Genomic DNA, 19,714 nt, shown 5'->3' with positions numbered 1-19,714 from the left:
AGAATAAATTTGAAAGGAAAAAAGGTGGTAGTGAGTTCCGAATCTACGACCCCACGCTCAGAAGCCGAGTGTCTTACCTACTGAGCGTCTCCTAGGTACAAGGCCAGCGCACTCTGCTTTTTGACGTCGTGTTACTTGGACCGAAATTTCCATCGCCACGCCCGGCGTGACGAAAGCGGTGACGTCAAAATCAGCGCTGCTTACTCAGGAGACGAGATTGTATGGCAGTCGGGCAAGGTAGCATCACGTCAAGGATGGAAGTGCGTCATCGTCCTTGTGCTATTTAGGAGGCGTTAGCCATAATTCATAACTCGAAGGAATGCCATAGTTCACAGTTAGCCATAGTTAGCCATATATAGTTCATAATTCGAAGGAACGCTCAGCGGAGTTCAGTTGGACAATAAGGCTTTCGCAATCACAGCTCGGAAGAAGTGCTCAGGTGTCCTCGGATTTTTTAAAGGAATCACCATCATCGCCTTCATTAAACAACGCCAGGCGTTGCATTAAAGTACAATCGGTACAATCGCGTGCCCCTCGTGAAGGACGACGACGAAGAAGAAGCGTTCTGCGCTGTCGGCCGTCAAGAATCGTGGTTCTCGGAAGCCGGTCGCAATGCGCCGTCGCTCATCCCAGTGGACCCTCGCCACCAAGGACGACAATGCGTCGGACTCGGGCGAGGAGTACGTCCCTCCGTCGCGGTCGTCGCGCCACCGCCGCCGGCGATCGTCGCGGCGCAAGTCAATGTCTCAGCCGACGTCGCCCGCCAGGTCGCGCCGCGGGAGCCACAGGTCGTCGTCGCCGGGGCCGCATCGCTCCAGCCTGTCGTCTTCGATGACGTCGTCGACGTCGATGGCCTCGTGGTTGTCCCGAGCGCCGCGCGGTGCGGCTGCCGCCCTGGCCACCACTGACGACGACCTCTCGTCCGAGATGGACAGCACCGATGAGGACGCCGAAACCAAAAGGTCGGCCGCATGCTTGGGCACCTAAACTGCGATTAAACAATAGGCAATCCAATGCTTAAGTATAGGAAACATTCCAATCAATCAAATGACATGAAATGACTCGCTCGTGCATTTTGCGCCAGCGTTCCGCCGCACGCGTCTGGCTCACGAAGGTTCGCCGAAAACGCTCTTCAAAATCGCTCCAAGTTTTGACTTCGGATCTCCTCGAACGCAGCCAGTCTCTCGCCGGTCCGGTCAAACGGGACTTTGCGGTCTCAAGCATGAAAGACTCAGGCCAGCTGTGCAGCGTCGCAGTTGTAAGGATATTTTCAATCCAATCCTTTGCTGAGGGTGCGTCCTCGCAACCGTTAAAGCTTGTTATGTTGTTGCTTAGGTCGGGCATCACTTGGAACGCAGCGATTCCACCAGGCGTTCCCGCGGACATGGGCTGTGGCGTCGCTGACGGAGTCAAGCGTTCCAACAAAGTCGTTAGGACGCGGTCCTTTTCCACAAGGGCGTTCAATAGTTCGCGCACGGTAACACCATCACTTTGGTCGGTGCCCATGGAGGAAACCGCCTCACGCACAGTCTCACTAGTAACACCACTCTCGTTGTCGCTGTCGGTTGGGGCGTCTCCACTCCGAACTTCCCTTCTATTCATGGTGCCGCTCAGTCCGTTAGGCCTAGTAATCCCACTTCTGAGATGTTGAAGACAGCCGCGTCTCACAGGTCACAGTGGTTTGATTGAATAAAACTTGGTTTATTAAGGGAAAAGGGAAAGGGAAGAGTGCTCACACAGAAAGCAACGCAGGGGCTCACGTTTATCGCACAGGAACTCGCACATAGCGTTCCTCGAACACGCACACGGTAACTCGCGCTCACACTCGCACAGCTTCGTCGTCGCACTATCGAACGCGCACTCGCACTGCCACACACTCCCACAACACAATAGACGCGTCTCGGCCGCAGATCGCGGTGTACAAGGTAGGGGGCGCTAGCAAGCAGCTTGTGAAATAGCTAACATCTCGGCCGTCCTGAAATCTTAACGTCCTCGTTAAGGTAATCGCAGTAACACACACACACACACACACACACACACACGAAGAACGCTAGCTGTCTTATGGTATGCAGTCGCGTAGTCTGGCAGGTACTACTCGTTGCCTGCGTGGGCGTCTAACTGCCAAAGGCTCGTCGTACTGATCCTGGTCAAGTTGGTGCTCGGATTCATCTGACTCCTCGTCGTCGTCTAGATGAGACGTTTTGGTTGTCGATGACCACGCCTTCAATTGCGAAACGTGCGCCGTCGTTGCGTACCTCTTACCAGAGTTCTTGTTGAGCTCTGCCACTCTGTACGTGTCGGCAGGCAACACTTCAGTTATTACCAAGGGGCCTCTGTACTTGGGTTGTGTTTTAGTTGGATTTCCCGTGTGTTGGGGCGCTGTCTTCGAAAATACCACTTCGCCCACATCATACATCCTTGCAGGATAATGCCGGGTGTCGTATGCCTGCTTACTTTTTGCTTGTTCTTCTAGCGAGTGCTGCCGTGCAGTTTCTCTGAGCTCACTCGGCTCCTTCCAAGCGTCTTCACTGTCCACTTTCTCCTCTTGCAGGGCTAGTCCATAAAAGACGGGTTTGTAACCATGAAGCATTTCATAAGGGGTCTTTCCCGAGCTCTTACTCACAGCGTTGTTTAAGCTACATTCAACATACTTGAGGTTAGCATCCCAATCCCGGTGCTCTGGGTCTTTCATTGCTGTGGTGATGACTGGCAAAACAGTACGATTCACTCGTTCAACTTGTCCGTTAGCTTGAGGGTGGCGTGATGAGTTCAGGACGTGTCGCACTGCCCGAGTCGCACAGAACTCCTCGAAGGCTTTTGAAGTGAAGCAACTGCCTCGATCCGTAATGATGGTCTGAGGAAGACCTCTCTCAAGAATGAACTCTTCGATCGCACGCAGTACATGCTTTGTCGAAGTATCGCGAGTAGGAAAGAGCCGCACGAACTTCGTCAAATTATCGATGATTACTAGAAGGTGTTGGTTCCGTTTCTTGCTTGGGACGAATGGGCCCATGTGGTCCAGGTGCACTATTTCAAAGGGGCGCCTACCAGGCGGAATGGGGTTAAGGAGCCCTTCCTTCTTCCCACCAGGTACCTTGTTGAAGATGCATTCAAAGCACTGTGAGATATGCTTTCGCACGTAGTTGCGCATCCGAGGGAACCAGAAAGCCTCCCGGATTTTCGCCACAGTTCGGTCCACCGAAAAATGACCAAGCAGATCATGACATCGCACCACGACCGCCTTCCTCATGCACTTAGGTAGCACAAACTTCATTACCATCCCGTTGTCAGATTCGATGATTCGCATAAGCCGACCATCCTTGAGCGCATAGTCCTTAGTTTTGTTCTTGTCCTCTCTCGAGCGGTCCCGTTCCGGTTGTTCAAGTATCGCTATAAGCTGCCGCAACTCTTCATCTCCTCTTTGAGTGGCGACTATCTGGTCCTCCAGACTACAGGTCAGGCACACCTCGAAGCGTCTCTCCAAAAGATCATTCATGGTATCATTCGGACACTCCACTGGTTCTCGACTCAACGAATCGACATGCTCCATCTGTGTGCCCGGTCGATGCCTTACTGTGAAATCAAATTCCTGGATGAGGTCATACCAGCGAGCAATCTGTGGTTTCTGTGTACGCTGTGCATTCAGATAGATGAGGGCTTGGCAGTCTGTAACCACCGTGAAATGAATACCCAAGAGCAGGAACCGCAGTCGATCCACACACCACACAATGGCCATCAGTTCCAATCTCGTGGAATGGTATCTGCTTTCTGTTTCAGTTGTCTTCTTGCTTACGCAGTACACAAGGTGCCAATTGTTACCTCTTTTCTGCAGCAACATTCCTGCTAGCCCCTTGGAACTGGCGTCAGTATGAAGTTCAGTTTCTGCTTTAGGATCAAAAAGTTGCAACACCGGCTTTGACGTAAGTTTCCTCTTCAGATCTTGGAAACTACTCTCCTGGTCTGACTTCCATTCGAATACTGCTTCCTTCTTGGTAAGTCTTGTGAGCGGTTCAGCGATCAAGGCGTACTTGTGAATGAATTTCCTGAAGAATCCACTCAATCCAAGGAAGCGCCTTACCTCATGCACATTCCCTGGGGTTGGGAACTCGGATATTGCCTTTGTTTTTGCCTCGCCTGGCTGTACCTGTCCTCCTATCAGACGGAACCCCAGAAACTCCACACTGTCATTTGCAAATGAGCACTTGCTGAGCCTCAGTGTCAAACCTGCCTCCCTGAATGCCTGCAGGACTTGACGCAATCGCGCGACCATTTCACACCAATCTTTTGCCGGTATGAGGATGTCATCTAGATAGCACCTCACAATTTCACCCCTTAGTGGTCCGAGCACTCTATTCATAAGCCGTTGGAAAACTGCAGGTGCATTTGTGAGGCCAAAAATCATTCGTTCGAATTGACCCGTTTCGTCGGGAGTGATGAACGCTGTTTTCTTCTTGGCCTCTTTAGTCAAGGGCACTTGCAGGTAGCCCCGAGCCAAATCCAGAACTGTGTAGTAGGTAGCTCCTGCGAGGCCTTCGAACTGATCATCTATGTTTGGAAGGGGATACTTCTCCTTCACAGTTTGCGCGTTAAGCCTGCGGTAGTCAATAACAAGGCGTTTTTCGCCATTCTTCTTATCTACTACGAGTACAGGGCTAGCATAATCAGAACTCGTTTCTGTCACCATGCCAAGGTCCTTCCATTCCTTGACAATTCTTCGTATTGTTTCTCGCCCTTCTGCGTTTGTCCGATGTGGGCGTAATGCGACAGGGGTGCTACCCGGAACCTCTACAATGTCCATCTCCAGCACTGTCGTGCAACCCAATTCTGCCGGAGTCATTGCAAAACACTCACGGAATTCGTTCAGAACATTCACCAGTTCCGAATGCTGCGACTCTGTCACAGAAGGTCCAACGTTCACGTCACAGCGCCGTATCGGTTGTCGTTCAGTTGGCACAGGCGTCTCTTTCATCGTTTCGCTTCCCTGCTCAGTGTCATCCATAATGGAGCTTTGAGCTGAAACCTGTAGCACCTCTACAGGTGTCGCTCGCCCAAGCGGTTGACTCTTTTGTATGAAAGCCTGTCCGTCACCCACTGGGTGCATGGGAACAGTGACTTCTCCAAGCGTCATGTCGAGCAGGACACTTTGGCCACAGTGTCTGTACACGACGGTACTTGTGATCCTTTGCTCCGAAGACAATGTAATCCAGTTTACGGTGTCCTTCTGGAGTACGCATTCCTCCTTGGCTCTCAGCTGCAGTCTTTGGGGACCCTCACACGGCTCCAAATGAGCGAACGGACAGTCACTACAATGCCAAAACCGCAGAGAACCTCCAATTCTTGAATACGCGATGTAAGGCAACTCTGTGAATGTCCTTCCGACCAGTAAATCAACAGATTGGGCTTCATCTGGAACTACAAGAATGGGTATGTCCTTTGCCAAAACACCGTCAATGCATAAATCGGCCCTGCACCTTCCAATGCTTTTTGCTGCAGGCACAGTGCTATTTCCAAACCCATACAGGTCTGTTGTCTCAGGAACGATTTCTATGCCACATCGCGCTGCTCCGGAGGCACGCAAGAGACAGCCAGAACTGCCTGTATCAATGAGTCCAACGACAGTGAACTTTCCATTCAAAGTGACTTCCTTCAGCAAAACGCTTGCGCTCTTGATTTCACATACTGGCTCGGTTACTGTGTGCGCCTCGTTGCGCTGCTGTGCCTCCTTGCAGTGACGCTGCGTGTGATCAGTTCCGTTGCAGAGGAGGCATTTCATCGGTCGTTTTGGTTGCGGACAGTCTCTCGCTATATGTCCGTACTGGCTACAGTTGTAGCACTTTCGCTCTCCTTTTTCGTTAGTCAGAGGGGGTCGCCTGTCCTTGGTACTTCCCTCCTCGACGGATTTTCTTGCATGCAGCGCGCTCACGTACGGAGCACGTGCTTCGTTGCTCGCCGCTCTATGGTCGCGCGCTGAACCAAAAAACGCTTGCCTTTCACGCTCGATCCTCTCGAATTCCTGAATGTCGTGCAGAATATCGTCGTCGTCCTCATGACTTTTTCCGAGTAACATCGTGCTGAGTTGTTTCGAACGTAGTCCTGTAATTACCTGCTCACGAGTGTCCCAAAAATCCAAGTTCGCCTCCTTGCACAACCGCACCTTGGCGTGAAAATAGGCCACCGAGCTTTCGTTGCGCTGTTGCACTCGCTCGTGCATTTTGCGCCAGCGTTCCGCCGCACGCGTCTGGCTCACGAAGGTTCGCCGAAAACGCTCTTCAAAATCGCTCCAAGTTTTGACTTCGGATCTCCTCGAACGCAGCCAGCCTCTCGCCGGTCCGGTCAAACGGGACTTTGCGGTCTCAAGCATGAAAGACTCAGGCCAGCTGTGCAGCGTCGCAGTTGTAAGGATATTTTCAATCCAATCCTTTGCTGAGGGTGCGTCCTCGCAACCGTTAAAGCTTGTTATGTTGTTGCTTAGGTCGGGCATCACTTGGAACGCAGCGATTCCACCAGGCGTTCCCGCGGACATGGGCTGTGGCGTCGCTGACGGAGTCAAGCGTTCTAACAAAGTCGTTAGGACGCGGTCCTTTTCCACAAGGGCGTTCAATAGTTCGCGCACGGTAACACCATCACTTTGGTCGGTGCCCATGGAGGAAACCGCCTCACGCACAGTCTCACTAGTAACACCACTCTCGTTGTCGCTGTCGGTTGGGGCGTCTCCACTCCGAACTTCCCTTCTATTCATGGTGCCGCTCAGTCCGTTAGGCCTAGTAATCCCACTTCTGAGATGTTGAAGACAGCCGCGTCTCACAGGTCACAGTGGTTTGATTGAATAAAACTTGGTTTATTAAGGGAAAAGGGAAAGGGAAGAGTGCTCACACAGAAAGCAACGCAGGGGCTCACGTTTATCGCACAGGAACTCGCACATAGCGTTCCTCGAACACGCACACGGTAACTCGCGCTCACACTCGCACAGCTTCGTCGTCGCACTATCGAACGCGCACTCGCACTGCCACACACTCCCACAACACAATAGACGCGTCTCGGCCGCAGATCGCGGTGTACAAGGTAGGGGGCGCTAGCAAGCAGCTTGTGAAATAGCTAACAATTGTTACATGGAAGAAATTTGATGGAGAGGAAATATTGTCATGTCCAGTGATGCAGAGCTGGTACAAGCTCTGCAGAACATGAAAGATGACTTGTTCAGAATATGTGATGAACATCGATGCTCAGAGAAAGTGAGGTGCAGCTGGTCCCAGTTCAGAAAAACCAACAGCAGTTGCTCTTGCCTACTGCTGTTGGAGCTCCAGAGTTGGGAGTTCGTGCCAGAGTTCTATGCGGAGTTTGTGCCCCGGAGATTCGAGGAGTGCGTTACAAGTGCTCGTAGTGCGAAGACTGCGAAGTGTTTTTCCGAGCGTGAAAGAAGCCCGCGAATACATGCAAAGTGCCTCGAGTGGCCGTTCGCGCGACCATTTTGCGTGTATACGAGGGCTTCTTCCACGCTCGGAAAACACCTTCATGAACCGCGTATTGCGCAACAGAATGCTGTATTGGGAATTTTTCATGTTGGTCTACAATTTTATCACTGACACTTTGATAATTAGGACAGTAGTTATCGAGTTAGATAATTAATTACAGTGACGTAATTAAATCTCAGTAATGAAAAAATTAACTGGTGGCTACTCCATTGTACTGGAAACAATATGCGCTAGGTTTTTTCCAGTAAAGCAATTGCTCTCTTTTTAAATCTCGGTGCATGATAGTTGGGACAGCCTGTATATATATCATATGCATGTTGCTGTGATTCCGGCCTAACCTTGATGCACTGTGATCAGAAATCAATCTATATTACGAAAAAAAAGGTCGCAGCTTCAGACGACACGCGAATCATCAATTGCGATAGCAAATAAGTGGATATATATTCAAAGTACGGATAGCATTTTTGTCGGCCGTGTAAACTTGTAAACATAGGCAGACAAACTAAATTAACAAGCATGATGTCGCGCGCACGAGCAAACATGAACGCATCTCACTCGATGACCGCGAAAGCTCGCTGACGAAACGCCGGAGTGATCAGCGCGGCCGCAGCAGCGAGCGAATTGAGCTTCGTGCCGGCGTTCGCATCAAGGCGATCTTAGCTGCGGGACGGACTCTGCCCCCGCCGCAGACGGCTTTCAAAATACAGCCACGCGGGCGGGCGCTCGCGGCGCAGAACGCCCCGCCCCCTCCACCCGAGGCTCCCGGCCCGGCGGGAGCGCGCGGCCGCAGTAAAGCGCGGCCTCTCCACCTCCCTACCCTTTCCCTCAAGCGTTGTGCGCAACTGGAAGACTGCGCGCTTCCTTCCCGCTTCCCGCCTTGCGTGCGTAAGCCACGATTGCCGGCTCACCGTCGCATGCTTTCACTCGTACATACAGCATACGGGGGGCAGCGACGATATTATCGCCCGTGGGCTTTATACGGAACCTCACGGCGAAGACGACTACGGCGACAGCGGAAATGCACCGGGAGGGTCCATATAATTGCCATCTCAATAAAAAGAAAGCTGTAAATTTGACACTTGCGTGCTCTTTGACGATTAGCGAAAAAAAAAAGGGGGGGGGGGGGCGAGCGCTGTTACTGAGGCTTACGCTTTGCCGACCGGATAATGGTATGTTTGTTTTATGCTCTCGTGGTGACGGAGGTTCGTTGCTCTCAGGCTGCGCGAGCCGTCGTTCAACATGGCCCCCGAGATGAGCGGCTGCCTGCTGCAGTTCGCGGTGGACGTGAGCCGCAAGCTGCGCGAGGGCGGCGACACGCGCAACCTCCTCGTGTCACCCCTGCTGCTGGCCGGCATGCTGGTCATGCTGCTGCACGGCTGCGCGTCGCGCACCAGTGCCTCGGCGGCAGCCCTGGGTCGCGCGCTGCACGTGCACTGGGCGCCGTTCCGCATGGCGCGCTCCTACGACCGCGTGGCCCGAGCGACCCTGGCGCCCTTCCGACGGCCCAAGCTGCGCGTGCACCACTTCACCTACACGTGCTTCATGGCGCTCTTCCACGACGACAGCGTGCCACTCGCCCACTCCTACTACCAGATGCAGGTATGAGGCACCGCGCCATCAGTACCCTGCATACGCCAGGAGCCTCGACCATCGCGTAGCGAACACTCGTGGCGACGTCGTACTCCGCTTTGGGAACTCTTCGCGCTGCGGCCACGCTGAGTCGGTAGAAATCCAACGTGATGGCAACCGCGAGCAGTGCTTCGCGGCCCACAGTGACAGGTTTTATGACTGAGCACGGCACTGAGCTTTTTTTTTTTTTGTTGGAGATGGAAAGATAACAAAAGTCGAACAGATTTACCAAGCAGGCCATGTACTGGACGTGAAAGAGGCTGTGTCGATGGCTGGGGTCCATGTTTCAGGCCACTGCATTCCTTAAGCACGGATAAGCGCGCTGTCTGAGTCCTTGACAGCATCATAAGGCCATTCATGCAGGCCGTCTGGGGGCAATTATCTTCCTCGATTTCTTCCTTGTTGAATTACGCGACCGCGGATAAATGCTCCGGAATAAGCTCTCTCTCCGCTTGCATTTTGTGGAATAGCGGTCACAGTACTGCGCTCGCTATTGGGAGATCGATTGTTTGAACTGCGTGTTCTGCGGTTCTCCCCCTTTCTTTGTTCATAATATTGCATAGTTCCCCGCTTTGACATCCCAGGCATTTATTTACTTACGCTTCACCACTAGTCCTAACACGGAGGGTTCCTGCCAAGAGTAGTGAATCGCGAGGGTAGGGGCTTAGGTATAGAGATGCCGCTTTAGCGGCCGCCGACCAAATAATTACACGTTGTTACTGAAAATGTGTTGTATGCTTCGCCATTACCGACTTTATCGGCGGCTGTTATGGCGTTTGGACGGAAGTTAAGTGCTCGAGTTCTAGCGTAGTGCGCGTTGCCATCGGCTAGGTCGGGACAAACGGAACAAGACGTGTACTACTAGGTTGTACCGAGGCGTGGTCCGCACATTTTTCTCTCGCAACTCATATATGCGCACAAGCGTCGGCAAAGGCGGCGCAGATCTCGCGTGTCTGCACCCTTGACAAAATGAAAATACGCACGCGCTGGCCCTGTTGAACAGATCGGAAGAGCATGAGCACCTTTTTCACATTATGCGTATGTCAAGATCACATCCTGTAGTTAATCTAACAAAGCTGCAATGTATTTTCCGTGCTCCTCCGTTCGTTCTTCTGAAAAAAAGAAAGCAAGTTTCATAGCTGGCGCTTCCACGCCGCTTCCGCAGGAGCGCCTGTCGTACCTGCTGGTGAGGCGCAACTTCGCGCAGGATGCCGAGCAGTGCCGCCTGTCGATGGACGCCCTGGCGCGCGCCCTCTCGTCGTTCGCCTTCAAGCCGGGCCACGACATCTTCCCGCCGGGCTCGGTGGACGAGCGCAGCCTGGTCGTGCTATTCTCGTGCATCCGCCTGGAAGGAGCATGGCGACACTCCTTCCAGCCGGTCAGCGGGGACTTCCACGAGACGCCCGAGGCCGCCGTCACCGTGGCCATGATGCGACAGACGGGCTCATTCCGCATGTACCGATGCTCGGAGCTTGAGGTCCGTGCATTCCTGCTTATGCGTTATATGCACAGCACACGATGAGAAGGAAAAGAGCGCCGAGGGCTCCGCGGGCAGGGCGGGGAATCTCATGCTCCGCGGTAGAGCATGTTCACTCAGCGCGCGTTCTAAGAGAGAAGACGTAATGCATCAGCGGGTACACGAAGTCAAAGAATGGATTCGTATGTAGGATGAGTAGATAGGTGCTGCAAACTCCTTCAGACACTCTGTATAGTGTCACGTTCTCTTGAAGTCCGTACTCCGGGGGCTGGTTTCGTAGCCTGAGGCTAGCTCGATGGTCCGGGGCAGCGTTGGTACTGTCTTCGGCGTTCGGGCTTGAATCAGAGCTTTTCGTGGGCGTCCCGTGCATGAACACAAAAGCACCTCCACCAGATGTCGCGTAGTAACGGTGAAGAAAACAGTCGAAAAACTGTGTATGACGAAACTGATTCTTTACTGGGCGAACCTGTGCCCACAATAGCAGGTTGCACTATAGAAGCACAACTATAGCGGCGAACACAGTCGGCGATCGTCGAAATCTGATCAGCGGCGAAACGTGTCGGCTTTTATACATGAGTAATCGAAGGTTCCGGAGTAGCCCCTGGTGCCCGCGTGTATTGCAGAAAGTACTAGACAATCAGATTGCATGAGCGTCGGTGACAACAGACAACGGATAGAAGCATCGATAACGTTCGAGAAACTTCCGATACGTGCAGGCGCGTCCTGCGCCTAGCGATAACGATTAACATTTGTTAGCCGGTGAAAAGCGGTCACCGGTGAAAGATAAACAAGTGCACGTGTCAATACCCTCCCCTTAAAACGCATCGTTCCGATGCTACAAAAAAACGCGAAAGCGAAAACAAAACCACGCGTAATAAATAATAAAAAAAAACACAACAAAGCAACAACGTACCTAAGTTCGTCAGTGGGCGTAGAAAGGCTTAAGACGCACCACGTGGATGACTTCAGGTCGTGCGTCGCGCCACTGTGATTGCGAAATGCCGTGTTGCACGACCTCATGGTCCAGTGCGCCAATACGTCGGATCATCTTATAGGGTCCGAAATAGCGACATAACAGTTTCTCCCTGAGTTATCGTCGGCGTATCGGTGGTGGTAAAAAGCATTTATTCAGCGTAAAGAGAGAGGTGGGCCCTCTTGTGGGGCCCTGCATACTGGGTGGGATTCCTAGTCCAGGACCCCATTAGTGGAAGCCGCCAGCCTGGCTCTCTGGACCAAGGCCTTATGGGCCTGGAGGTCTGAGCAACCAAGCAGGGCTGCCTCCCAGTCCTCCCAACTACATATACAACACGGCGTACACATACAGGAGCGGGTAAATATACCTGAACTATGGCGACGCGCCACCATAGTTCACCCAATTCCCACGAAAATGGACAAAGAGGACCATAATGGGCGCCGACAAGCTAGGGCACAAGCCTTAGAAAGATACTATAGCCAGAAACACGGAGTCTATTACGTGGACATCGCCGGTCCAAACCCACGGGGGTGGTATACGGCAGCGGTGGCCCACGAACAAAGGCAGATAGACCAGGGGCGTAGCCAGGGGGGGTTCAAACCCCCCCGAAATTTTTTCCGCAACCCCCCCCCCCCCCTCCCCAGACGAACACACACACTTACCCACCCTTAGTTCTCGTCGCTTCGCGCTGACATAATTCATGAAACCGGTGCTACTATCACAATTTCATTCCTGGGCGCTTCCGTTTGGGTTGGTAATTTACAGCGAATCATGTCTCTATATGGAAAAACTGTCACGGTGTTTGTCAAGGCTTTGACACTCTGTGAAGTTTTGGGCGAGAATGTGGCGGCCGCATTCTGAAGCAACTAATGCGCAACAAATGAAGCAACAAATGCGGCAGCCGCATTTAAAATGATGGCGAAAACGCTCGAGGCCCGTTTACTTAGATTTAGGTGCACGTTAAAGACGCCAGGTGGTCGAAATATCCGGTATACATTTCCGCCGCTTCCCTTGAGGTGGCGGTTATAGGCCGCGCTCGCGCAGGATCTTAGGCTACGTTCACACTTGGTCTCGAAGCTGTCGGAAGCGGCAAAATCTTGCAAAAATCCGCCCGCCTAGGCGGGAAAACAGGCAGAAAAACAGGCAGCGAGCCAAATCGGTCTCGGGCCGATTTTTTCGCCATGGCGAAGCGGAAACGCGGCGGAAAGTCGTTCTGCTTCACTGGAAGCTACACTAGCATGTAAACAACCGGTCGTAAAATTGAACATGGCACCAAAAGTGTAGGCTGTAATGCTGATCGACGCGATGAAGAACCAGCCCTTGCTCTACGACAAGAGTGGCACTAAAACATACTGTCAGCAATACTCGCGATAGTATTCAACGTCGCGCGACCGGAGGTGCGGCAAAGAAGCCTTGGCGTGACCCAACTTATCGCGCTTTTGCAAAGCCAGGCGAACCTACCACCGCCGTTTCCGAGGTGTCCGCGTCTTCCGTTTATTAATTGTCCATTTCTAGAAAACAAGTAGGTAGAAGTATAAAAGCCATTTCTTCTTCCACGGCAGACAATAGTTAGGCAGATTCCTCGTTGGCGCTCCATAATTCTCCTCGCACGTGTACGGTATGTTGCAGAAGTCGCGGGGTGCTTTTCTCGTCGCGATGATAGATTGGGAGCGTATAGGTCCCACGTAGGACGCGCAGGCTTTGGCGAGCCCCAACACAAGGGCCAGCCCGGGTTTTAGCTGTGGTGTTCCCGTTGCCCCTTTGGTGTCCTGGAGGTGCCGGCAATACGAAATGATGAAATGTTATTACAACTTGTAAATAAAAGCTATTAAAGAAATATTATCACGCCTAGGCACCAACCTGTGACTCAGCGCTAGCGCGCCCGTGTGAGGAGAATTACGGAACGCCAACGAGGAATTTACCGAAGGTCGCAGATGACAGGCGGAGTTGCGTAAAATGATCACTTTTGATGACGGTATGTGGGTCAAAGAATGAACATACCGCTCGAAATAATGCGATAATGAGCGCCACCACGCCGGCAAACGTACGCAGACGAGATGGATCTGGACGAAAACGGCAGCGGCGGCCGCGGCGGTAGCAAAACAAATGTGAACAACTTGGACAGGCGCGGAAAAAATTTTGTGGCCGCTTTGGCCTTTCCGCCCGCTTGCCCCTTCCCAAGTGCGAACGTAGTCTGCGCGAGAAACGTCTCTTGTTTGCGATTGTGCCCCTACGGAAGGCTGGTAATTACTGTTGTGTTGTTGAATCCCAAACCAGCAATTACGGAAGGCTGGTAGTTGCTGTTTTGTTGTGGAATCCCAAACCAGCAATGTACACACGAAGGGGTTGATGACAGCAGTGAAATTCCACCGACTCGCAACAGAATGCACGAAACAGACAGCCGACAAGCATGCATGAATTACTGCTGTGCGCAGTACAGCGTAAGTAAACTCTTGTTGCAGGCGCTGACAGTTCTCGTCGGAGTTCATGCGTCCTGAGAAATTGATTATGTGCACTATGCACTGAACGAGACCGGGGTTCCTTCCTGCATCACTAGCACACCAATCAGTCGAGGTTCTGTGAGGTACAAGGCCGCTTGCACTGGCGTAAGTGAAGCAGAAATGAGTTGCACGCACTATTTAAAATGCGTACATGTAACACATGCCATATCTATGCCGTGCGGTGAAATATTCTGTACAATTCTGAATCTGTTGACGTAAAGGCAAATGACGGCTGCACGCTCGCACACAGCGGAAGACACAGCGGCCCATGCACTTGCAGCAGGAAATGCAACCCTCTCATATGAGGGAGCAGGGCGACGAAAGCTTCGAAAAAAAAAAAGCCTTACGCGTTTTTGCGCGTATTTAAGTTTTCTAGCGCAAAGACGCAGCGAACAAGCTATTGCTATGGGAGTAGGTGTAACCTGGTCACACGTGCATTTCCACGCGTATAGTCGTCCTTGACTTGTGAAACGCACTTCGCCCCGACGAGGACGACGCCATCTACGCTTAACGGAAATTAACAATTAATGATGTCTTCTCCGATCGCACGGGCCGTCTCAATGATGCGTTTTCGAAGGCTGGTCCATTCAGTGGCGCGATGAGAGACCGTTGCTCCAAACGCCCACTGTACTTGTCGTACTTACTGTATTTACTGAGCTTACTTTACTTTTAGGGGCGAAGCTCCTTATAGCGGCACCCGTTCCGTCCCCGTCGTAGTAGTAGTAGAAGTGTGTAACCAGTCTGAGAAAAATGAGAAAAAAATTCCGAAGTTGTGTCCGTAGCGCGGAATCGAACCAGGGACCCCTAGCTTCCGAGCGCGCGGCGTTAGCCCACTACGCCACGAGGCGGACATGGACAAACGCACCACGATGGCTATAAATACCCAACATTAACGAAAGGTCGCGTTTCTAGCGCGTTTCTAACGCGTTTGTGCTAGCGCGTTACGGCCCGTGTAAGAAGCTGGTGTAAGACGCTGTGGCCTCTCCACCTTACCTTCAACGCGTTTCGAACGCGCTGCCCAAAGCGGTGGCAAGTCAAGTTCAAGTCGAGGAGCGTTTATGAATACGGGGGGTATACTCTCTCAGCAGTCATGTGATGGCGTCGGCAAACGCGGTGCACGTTCCGGCATGTGTAAATGGCTGCGTAAGACGCTGTGGCCGCTCCCCCTTACTAGAGAGTACTGCACGTTTCTAACGCGTTTGTGCTAGCGTCCCCTTAAGCGGGAGATCCGATGATTCCCTCCGGAGCTTCGCCCACTCATCATCATTCACCTCGTGGATCTGCTGTCATTTTTTTGCTTAATTTCTTCACAAGCACACGCACACGCGAGGGGGGGGGGGGGGGGTCTCATGTCTTTGATATACATGTATAGAGTCTGCTTAAACTACCGATATTTATTATCGATCACGTGACGTAGAGGAAAGCAGAAGCTTGCCCCCCCCCCCCGAAAAAAATTTCTGGCTACGCCCCTGAGATAGACGGACTCTCTTTTAGAGCACCGGGAGCAACACAGGCGGAGGAGGTAGCCATTGCATTGGCAGCATCCGACTCTCGATCTGCGACGCGCATGTCGAAATTGTGAGGCAGGCTGGATCACCTCCCTTGCTGAGCAAATACTGTGAACCTGTATGAGGGACACAGATCCCTCCACTAAAATATTGTATAGACACCAGGTCACCAGGGTGTAAGGGGGAATGAGGCTGCTGATACAGCTGCCCGAGCACTCATTTCCCGGGTACCTCCTAACAACCCCAATGACCTAGAGGAAGAACTGTTGCTTCGATTTCAGGAGATTTCAGAGTATTATAAGGCGTATCGGAGTCCAGACCCAAATACAGTTGCCGGGCTGGCACACGACATAGCATCGTCGAAGACTGTAGTGCCGGCTGTCGGTCCTCTGCTGGTTCTTGATGCGCAGGCGGGCGAGCTGTCGACCTTCTTCGGCACGCCGCAAATAGGTGGCAACGAGATTGTCTTCGTCGGTGACGTCCAGTAGTATGGTGTCAAGCGTCATTGTCCGGATCCTACCGGAGACCAGCGGCACGATGAGCGTCGTTTCTTGCACGGCCGTGTTGTATGCGAAGGCCAAGTGCGGAAGGATGGCATCCCAAGTCTTGTGTTCGACGTCGACGTGCATTGCCAGCATGTCGGCGATTGTCTTATTTAGGCACTCGGTGAGGCCATTCGTCTGCGGGTGGTAGGCGGTGGTCCGGCGATGGCTTGTCTGGCGAATCGTTCTTCGCCCTACGTCGATCTGCCGTAAAAAGTTAGATCTGCCGTAAAGGCCGTACCTCTGTCGGTGATGAGGACTTCTGGGGCACCGTGACGCAGAAGGATGTTCTCAACGAAGAATCTGGCTACCTCGGCGGCACTGCCTTTGGGCAAGGCTTCTGTTTCGGCGTAGCGGGTGAGGTAGTACGTAGATACGACGATCCATTTATTCCCGGACGTCGACGTCGGGAAAGACCCCAGTAAGTCCATCCCAATCTGCTGGAATGGTCGGCGAGGTGGTTCGATCGGCTGTAGAAATCCGGCTGGCCTTGTCGGCGGTGTTTTGCGTCGCTGACAGTCTTGGCATGTCTTTACGTAATGGGCGACGTCGGCAGTGAGGCGAGGCCAGTAGTATTTTTCTTGTATCCTCGCGAGCGTGCGGGAAAAACCGGGGTGTCCAGCCGTTGGGTTGTCATGAAGAGCTTGCAGAACCTCTGGGCGCAATGCTGAGGGTACCACGAGGAGGTAGTTGGCTAGGAGGGATAAGAAGTTCTTTAGATGAAGGTCGTTTTGCAAGAAAAACGACGCCAACACTCGCCTGAACACCTTCGGCACAGTGACGGTCTTGCCTTCCAGGTGGTCTACAAGGCTCCTTAGTTCTGGGTCGGTTCGTTGTTCGGCGAATTCGTCGGCACTGATGGGTCCCAAGAAAGTGTCGTCATCCTGGTCGTCCTGTGGCGGGGGTTCGATGGGGGCGCGAGACAAGCAGTCGGCGTCTCAGTGCTTTCGCCCGTACTTGTAAACGACAGTGATGCCAAATGCTTGAAGTCTCAGACTCCATCGTGCGAGGCGTCCTGATGGATTCCTTAAGTTAGCTTGCCACCACAAGGTGTGGTGGTCGCTCACAACTTTAAAGAGCCTGCCATTGTATTAGGGGCGAAACATTGATGTCGCCCAGATGATGGCGAGGCACTCCTTTTTTGTTGTGGAATAATTTGCTTCCGCCTTAGACAGCGACTGACTACCGTAACTTATACAATCTGTCCTAGTCCGTGTCACCTACTCTTTGGGAGCCGGCGGCTTGCGCACAGGCGTTACCCTCGAGGGAGGAGAGATACGACTGGCAGCACAGCAAACAAGGATTTAATATGTACAATGACGGTAAAAGCACGAGGCACACAAAACTAAAGCCATAATTTAACAAAGATGCTCGCTCAATGTAAAATACCCAACTCCGAATAAATACAAACTATCAAAAGCACTGTCTCGATCTCGGAGCCTAACTCCGTCTTAATGTCCCTAAGTCAGTCCTAGCCTTAACTCATAAAAGTCTGACCACCCCGGCCTAACTGCGTCGCAAAGTAGAAATGTGGGCTCTTACGGACCGTGGGTTTGAAGTTCTTGTCGTTGAGTCTACGTCGTGCTCGTTCGGAGTGTTACGGGTGCCGTAAGTGCCAATGATTCGTGGTTCTGTCGACCTGACCGAATACGTGGCTGGTGTCCCGGTAGCCGCCGCTGACGTGTCAATTGCCCGGTTAGGCTTCGCGAAGCGTTCTTCGCCCTACGTCGATCTGTGTGGCGACCCGGTATCTTGGTGATTATCGGTTGATCGGGTTCGGCCGAGGAAGAGGGATTCTTGTGAAGAGGACCGGAACCACCGTGAGCAGCAGCAGCCGGTCCCAGGAGCTTCGCCCGCACGTCTCCGAGGTCTACAGCTACGCCTGGGCCTTGCCAGCATTACGAGCTTCGTGGCCGGGCTCTCCGCTCTCCCGTCGTCAGAGCATGACTGTCGAAGCGACCTTCCAGCCCAAGAGCCATGTCGATAATGCTGCTTCGCCTCGCTTCTGCCTCGACCACACCTCGGTTCGCGTGCCTCGAGCGCTCGCGCCGTTCGGAACGCTCCGCGATCTTCGTCGTCTTCTTTTAGGGGCGAAGCTCCTTAGGGTGTGGGTCTGTCCCTCCTCTGTAGTATATAGTAGGTAGCCACGTCTACTTTTATGAAAAAAAAATTCCGAAAGTTGTGTCCGTAGCGCGGAATCGAACCAGGGACCCCTCGCTTCCGAACGCGCGGCGCTAACCACTACGCCACGAAGCGCACCACGATGACAATAAATACCCAACATTAACGAAAGACTGCGCGTTTCTAACGCGTTTGTGCTAGCGCGTTACGGCCCGTGTAAGAAGCTGGTGTAAGACGCTGTGGCCTCTCCGCCTTACCCCCGTATTCATAAACGCTCCTCGACTTGACTTGCCACCGCCTTGGGCAGCGCGTTCGAAACGCGCTGCCCAAGGCGGTGGCAAGTCAAGTCGAGGAGCGTTTATGAATTCGGGGGTTATACTCTTTCAGCAGTCATGTGATGGCGTCGGCAATCGCGGTGCACGTTCCGGCATATGTAAACGGCTGCGTAAGACGCTGTGGCCTCTCCTCCTTACTAGAGAGTACTGCACGTTTCTAACGCGTTTGTGCTAGCGTCCCCTTAAGCGGGAGATGGTGCAATTATAATGAAGGGCGCTGTTATAAAATAGGAATGACGTCACATATGGCGCGTGTCATTGGTGGAAGTCAATCGTTCGATTTAGTGCGGCGGGACTGGGCGAATTACACGGAAGATTCACGGTTTACCGATGATTCCCTCCCACTCATCATAATTCACCCCGTGGATATGCGGTGTTTATTTCGTGTACCGCCGGCGTCCGACTCATGACAGTCCGTCATCTCTCTGCACAAGCACGGCGCCGAGTCCTACGCTGCTTGCGTCGATGTGGACGGTATCGGCGTTTTCGTCGAAATGCGCAAGTATTCGCGGCGATTGCAGGCGCCGCTTCAGTTCTTCAAATGCTTCCACTTACGGCGTCTCCCACTTAAACTCGGTGTCGGCCTACGTGAGGTACGTCAGTGGCTCGGCGATCCGTGAACAGTCCTTGACGAAGCGCCTGTAATAGGCACACAGTCCAAGAAATCTACGCACTGCCTTCTTGTCGGCGGGCGCAGGAAAGTCAGTGATGGCCGTAGTTTTCTGTGGGTCAGGGCACACTCCAGACTTGCTGATTACGTGGCCACGAAACAAGAGCTCCTCATATGCGAAGCGGCACTTTTCTGGCTTCAACGTGAGTCCGGAGGTCTTGATTGCTTGAAGAACTGCTTCAAGGCGCCGGAGGTGTTCTTCGAAGCTTGAGGCAAACACAACGACGTCGTCCAAGTAGACGAGGCAAGCCTGCCACTTCAAGCCTGCCAGCACAGTATACACGACGCGTTGGAAAGTCGCAGGTGCCGAGCAAAGACAAAACGGCATGACCTTGAACTCGAACAGTCTGTCGGGTGTTATAAAAGCATTCTTCTCCCGGTCTATCTCGTCGACTTCAATTTGCCAGTAGCCGGTTTTGAGGTCCATCGACGAAAAATACTTAGCGTTGTCGAGTCGATCCAAGGCGTCGTCTATCCGCGAGAGAG

At 52.8% G+C, this 19,714-nt stretch overlaps 1 protein-coding gene across 1 annotated transcript in view; it reads left to right on the top strand.

The window, feature by feature from the left end:
• The first annotated feature begins 552 nt into the window (after positions 1-552).
• Positions 553-19,714, top strand: part of LOC119458337 (serpin B3) — a 28,943-nt gene continuing 9,781 nt past the window's right edge. Inside the window, exons 1-3 of the mRNA XM_037720171.2 lie at positions 553-962; positions 8,690-9,071; positions 10,267-10,578. Coding sequence (XP_037576099.1) covers positions 613-962; positions 8,690-9,071; positions 10,267-10,578 — 1,044 coding nt within the window. The 5' untranslated portion in view covers positions 553-612. The remainder of the gene's footprint in view (positions 963-8,689; positions 9,072-10,266; positions 10,579-19,714) is intronic.

The sequence above is a fragment of the Dermacentor silvarum genome, chromosome 7 (genome assembly GCF_013339745.2).
Source record: "Dermacentor silvarum isolate Dsil-2018 chromosome 7, BIME_Dsil_1.4, whole genome shotgun sequence".
Lineage (NCBI taxonomy): Eukaryota > Metazoa > Arthropoda > Arachnida > Ixodida > Ixodidae > Dermacentor > Dermacentor silvarum.
This window is presented reverse-complemented; position numbering and strand designations above follow the sequence as displayed.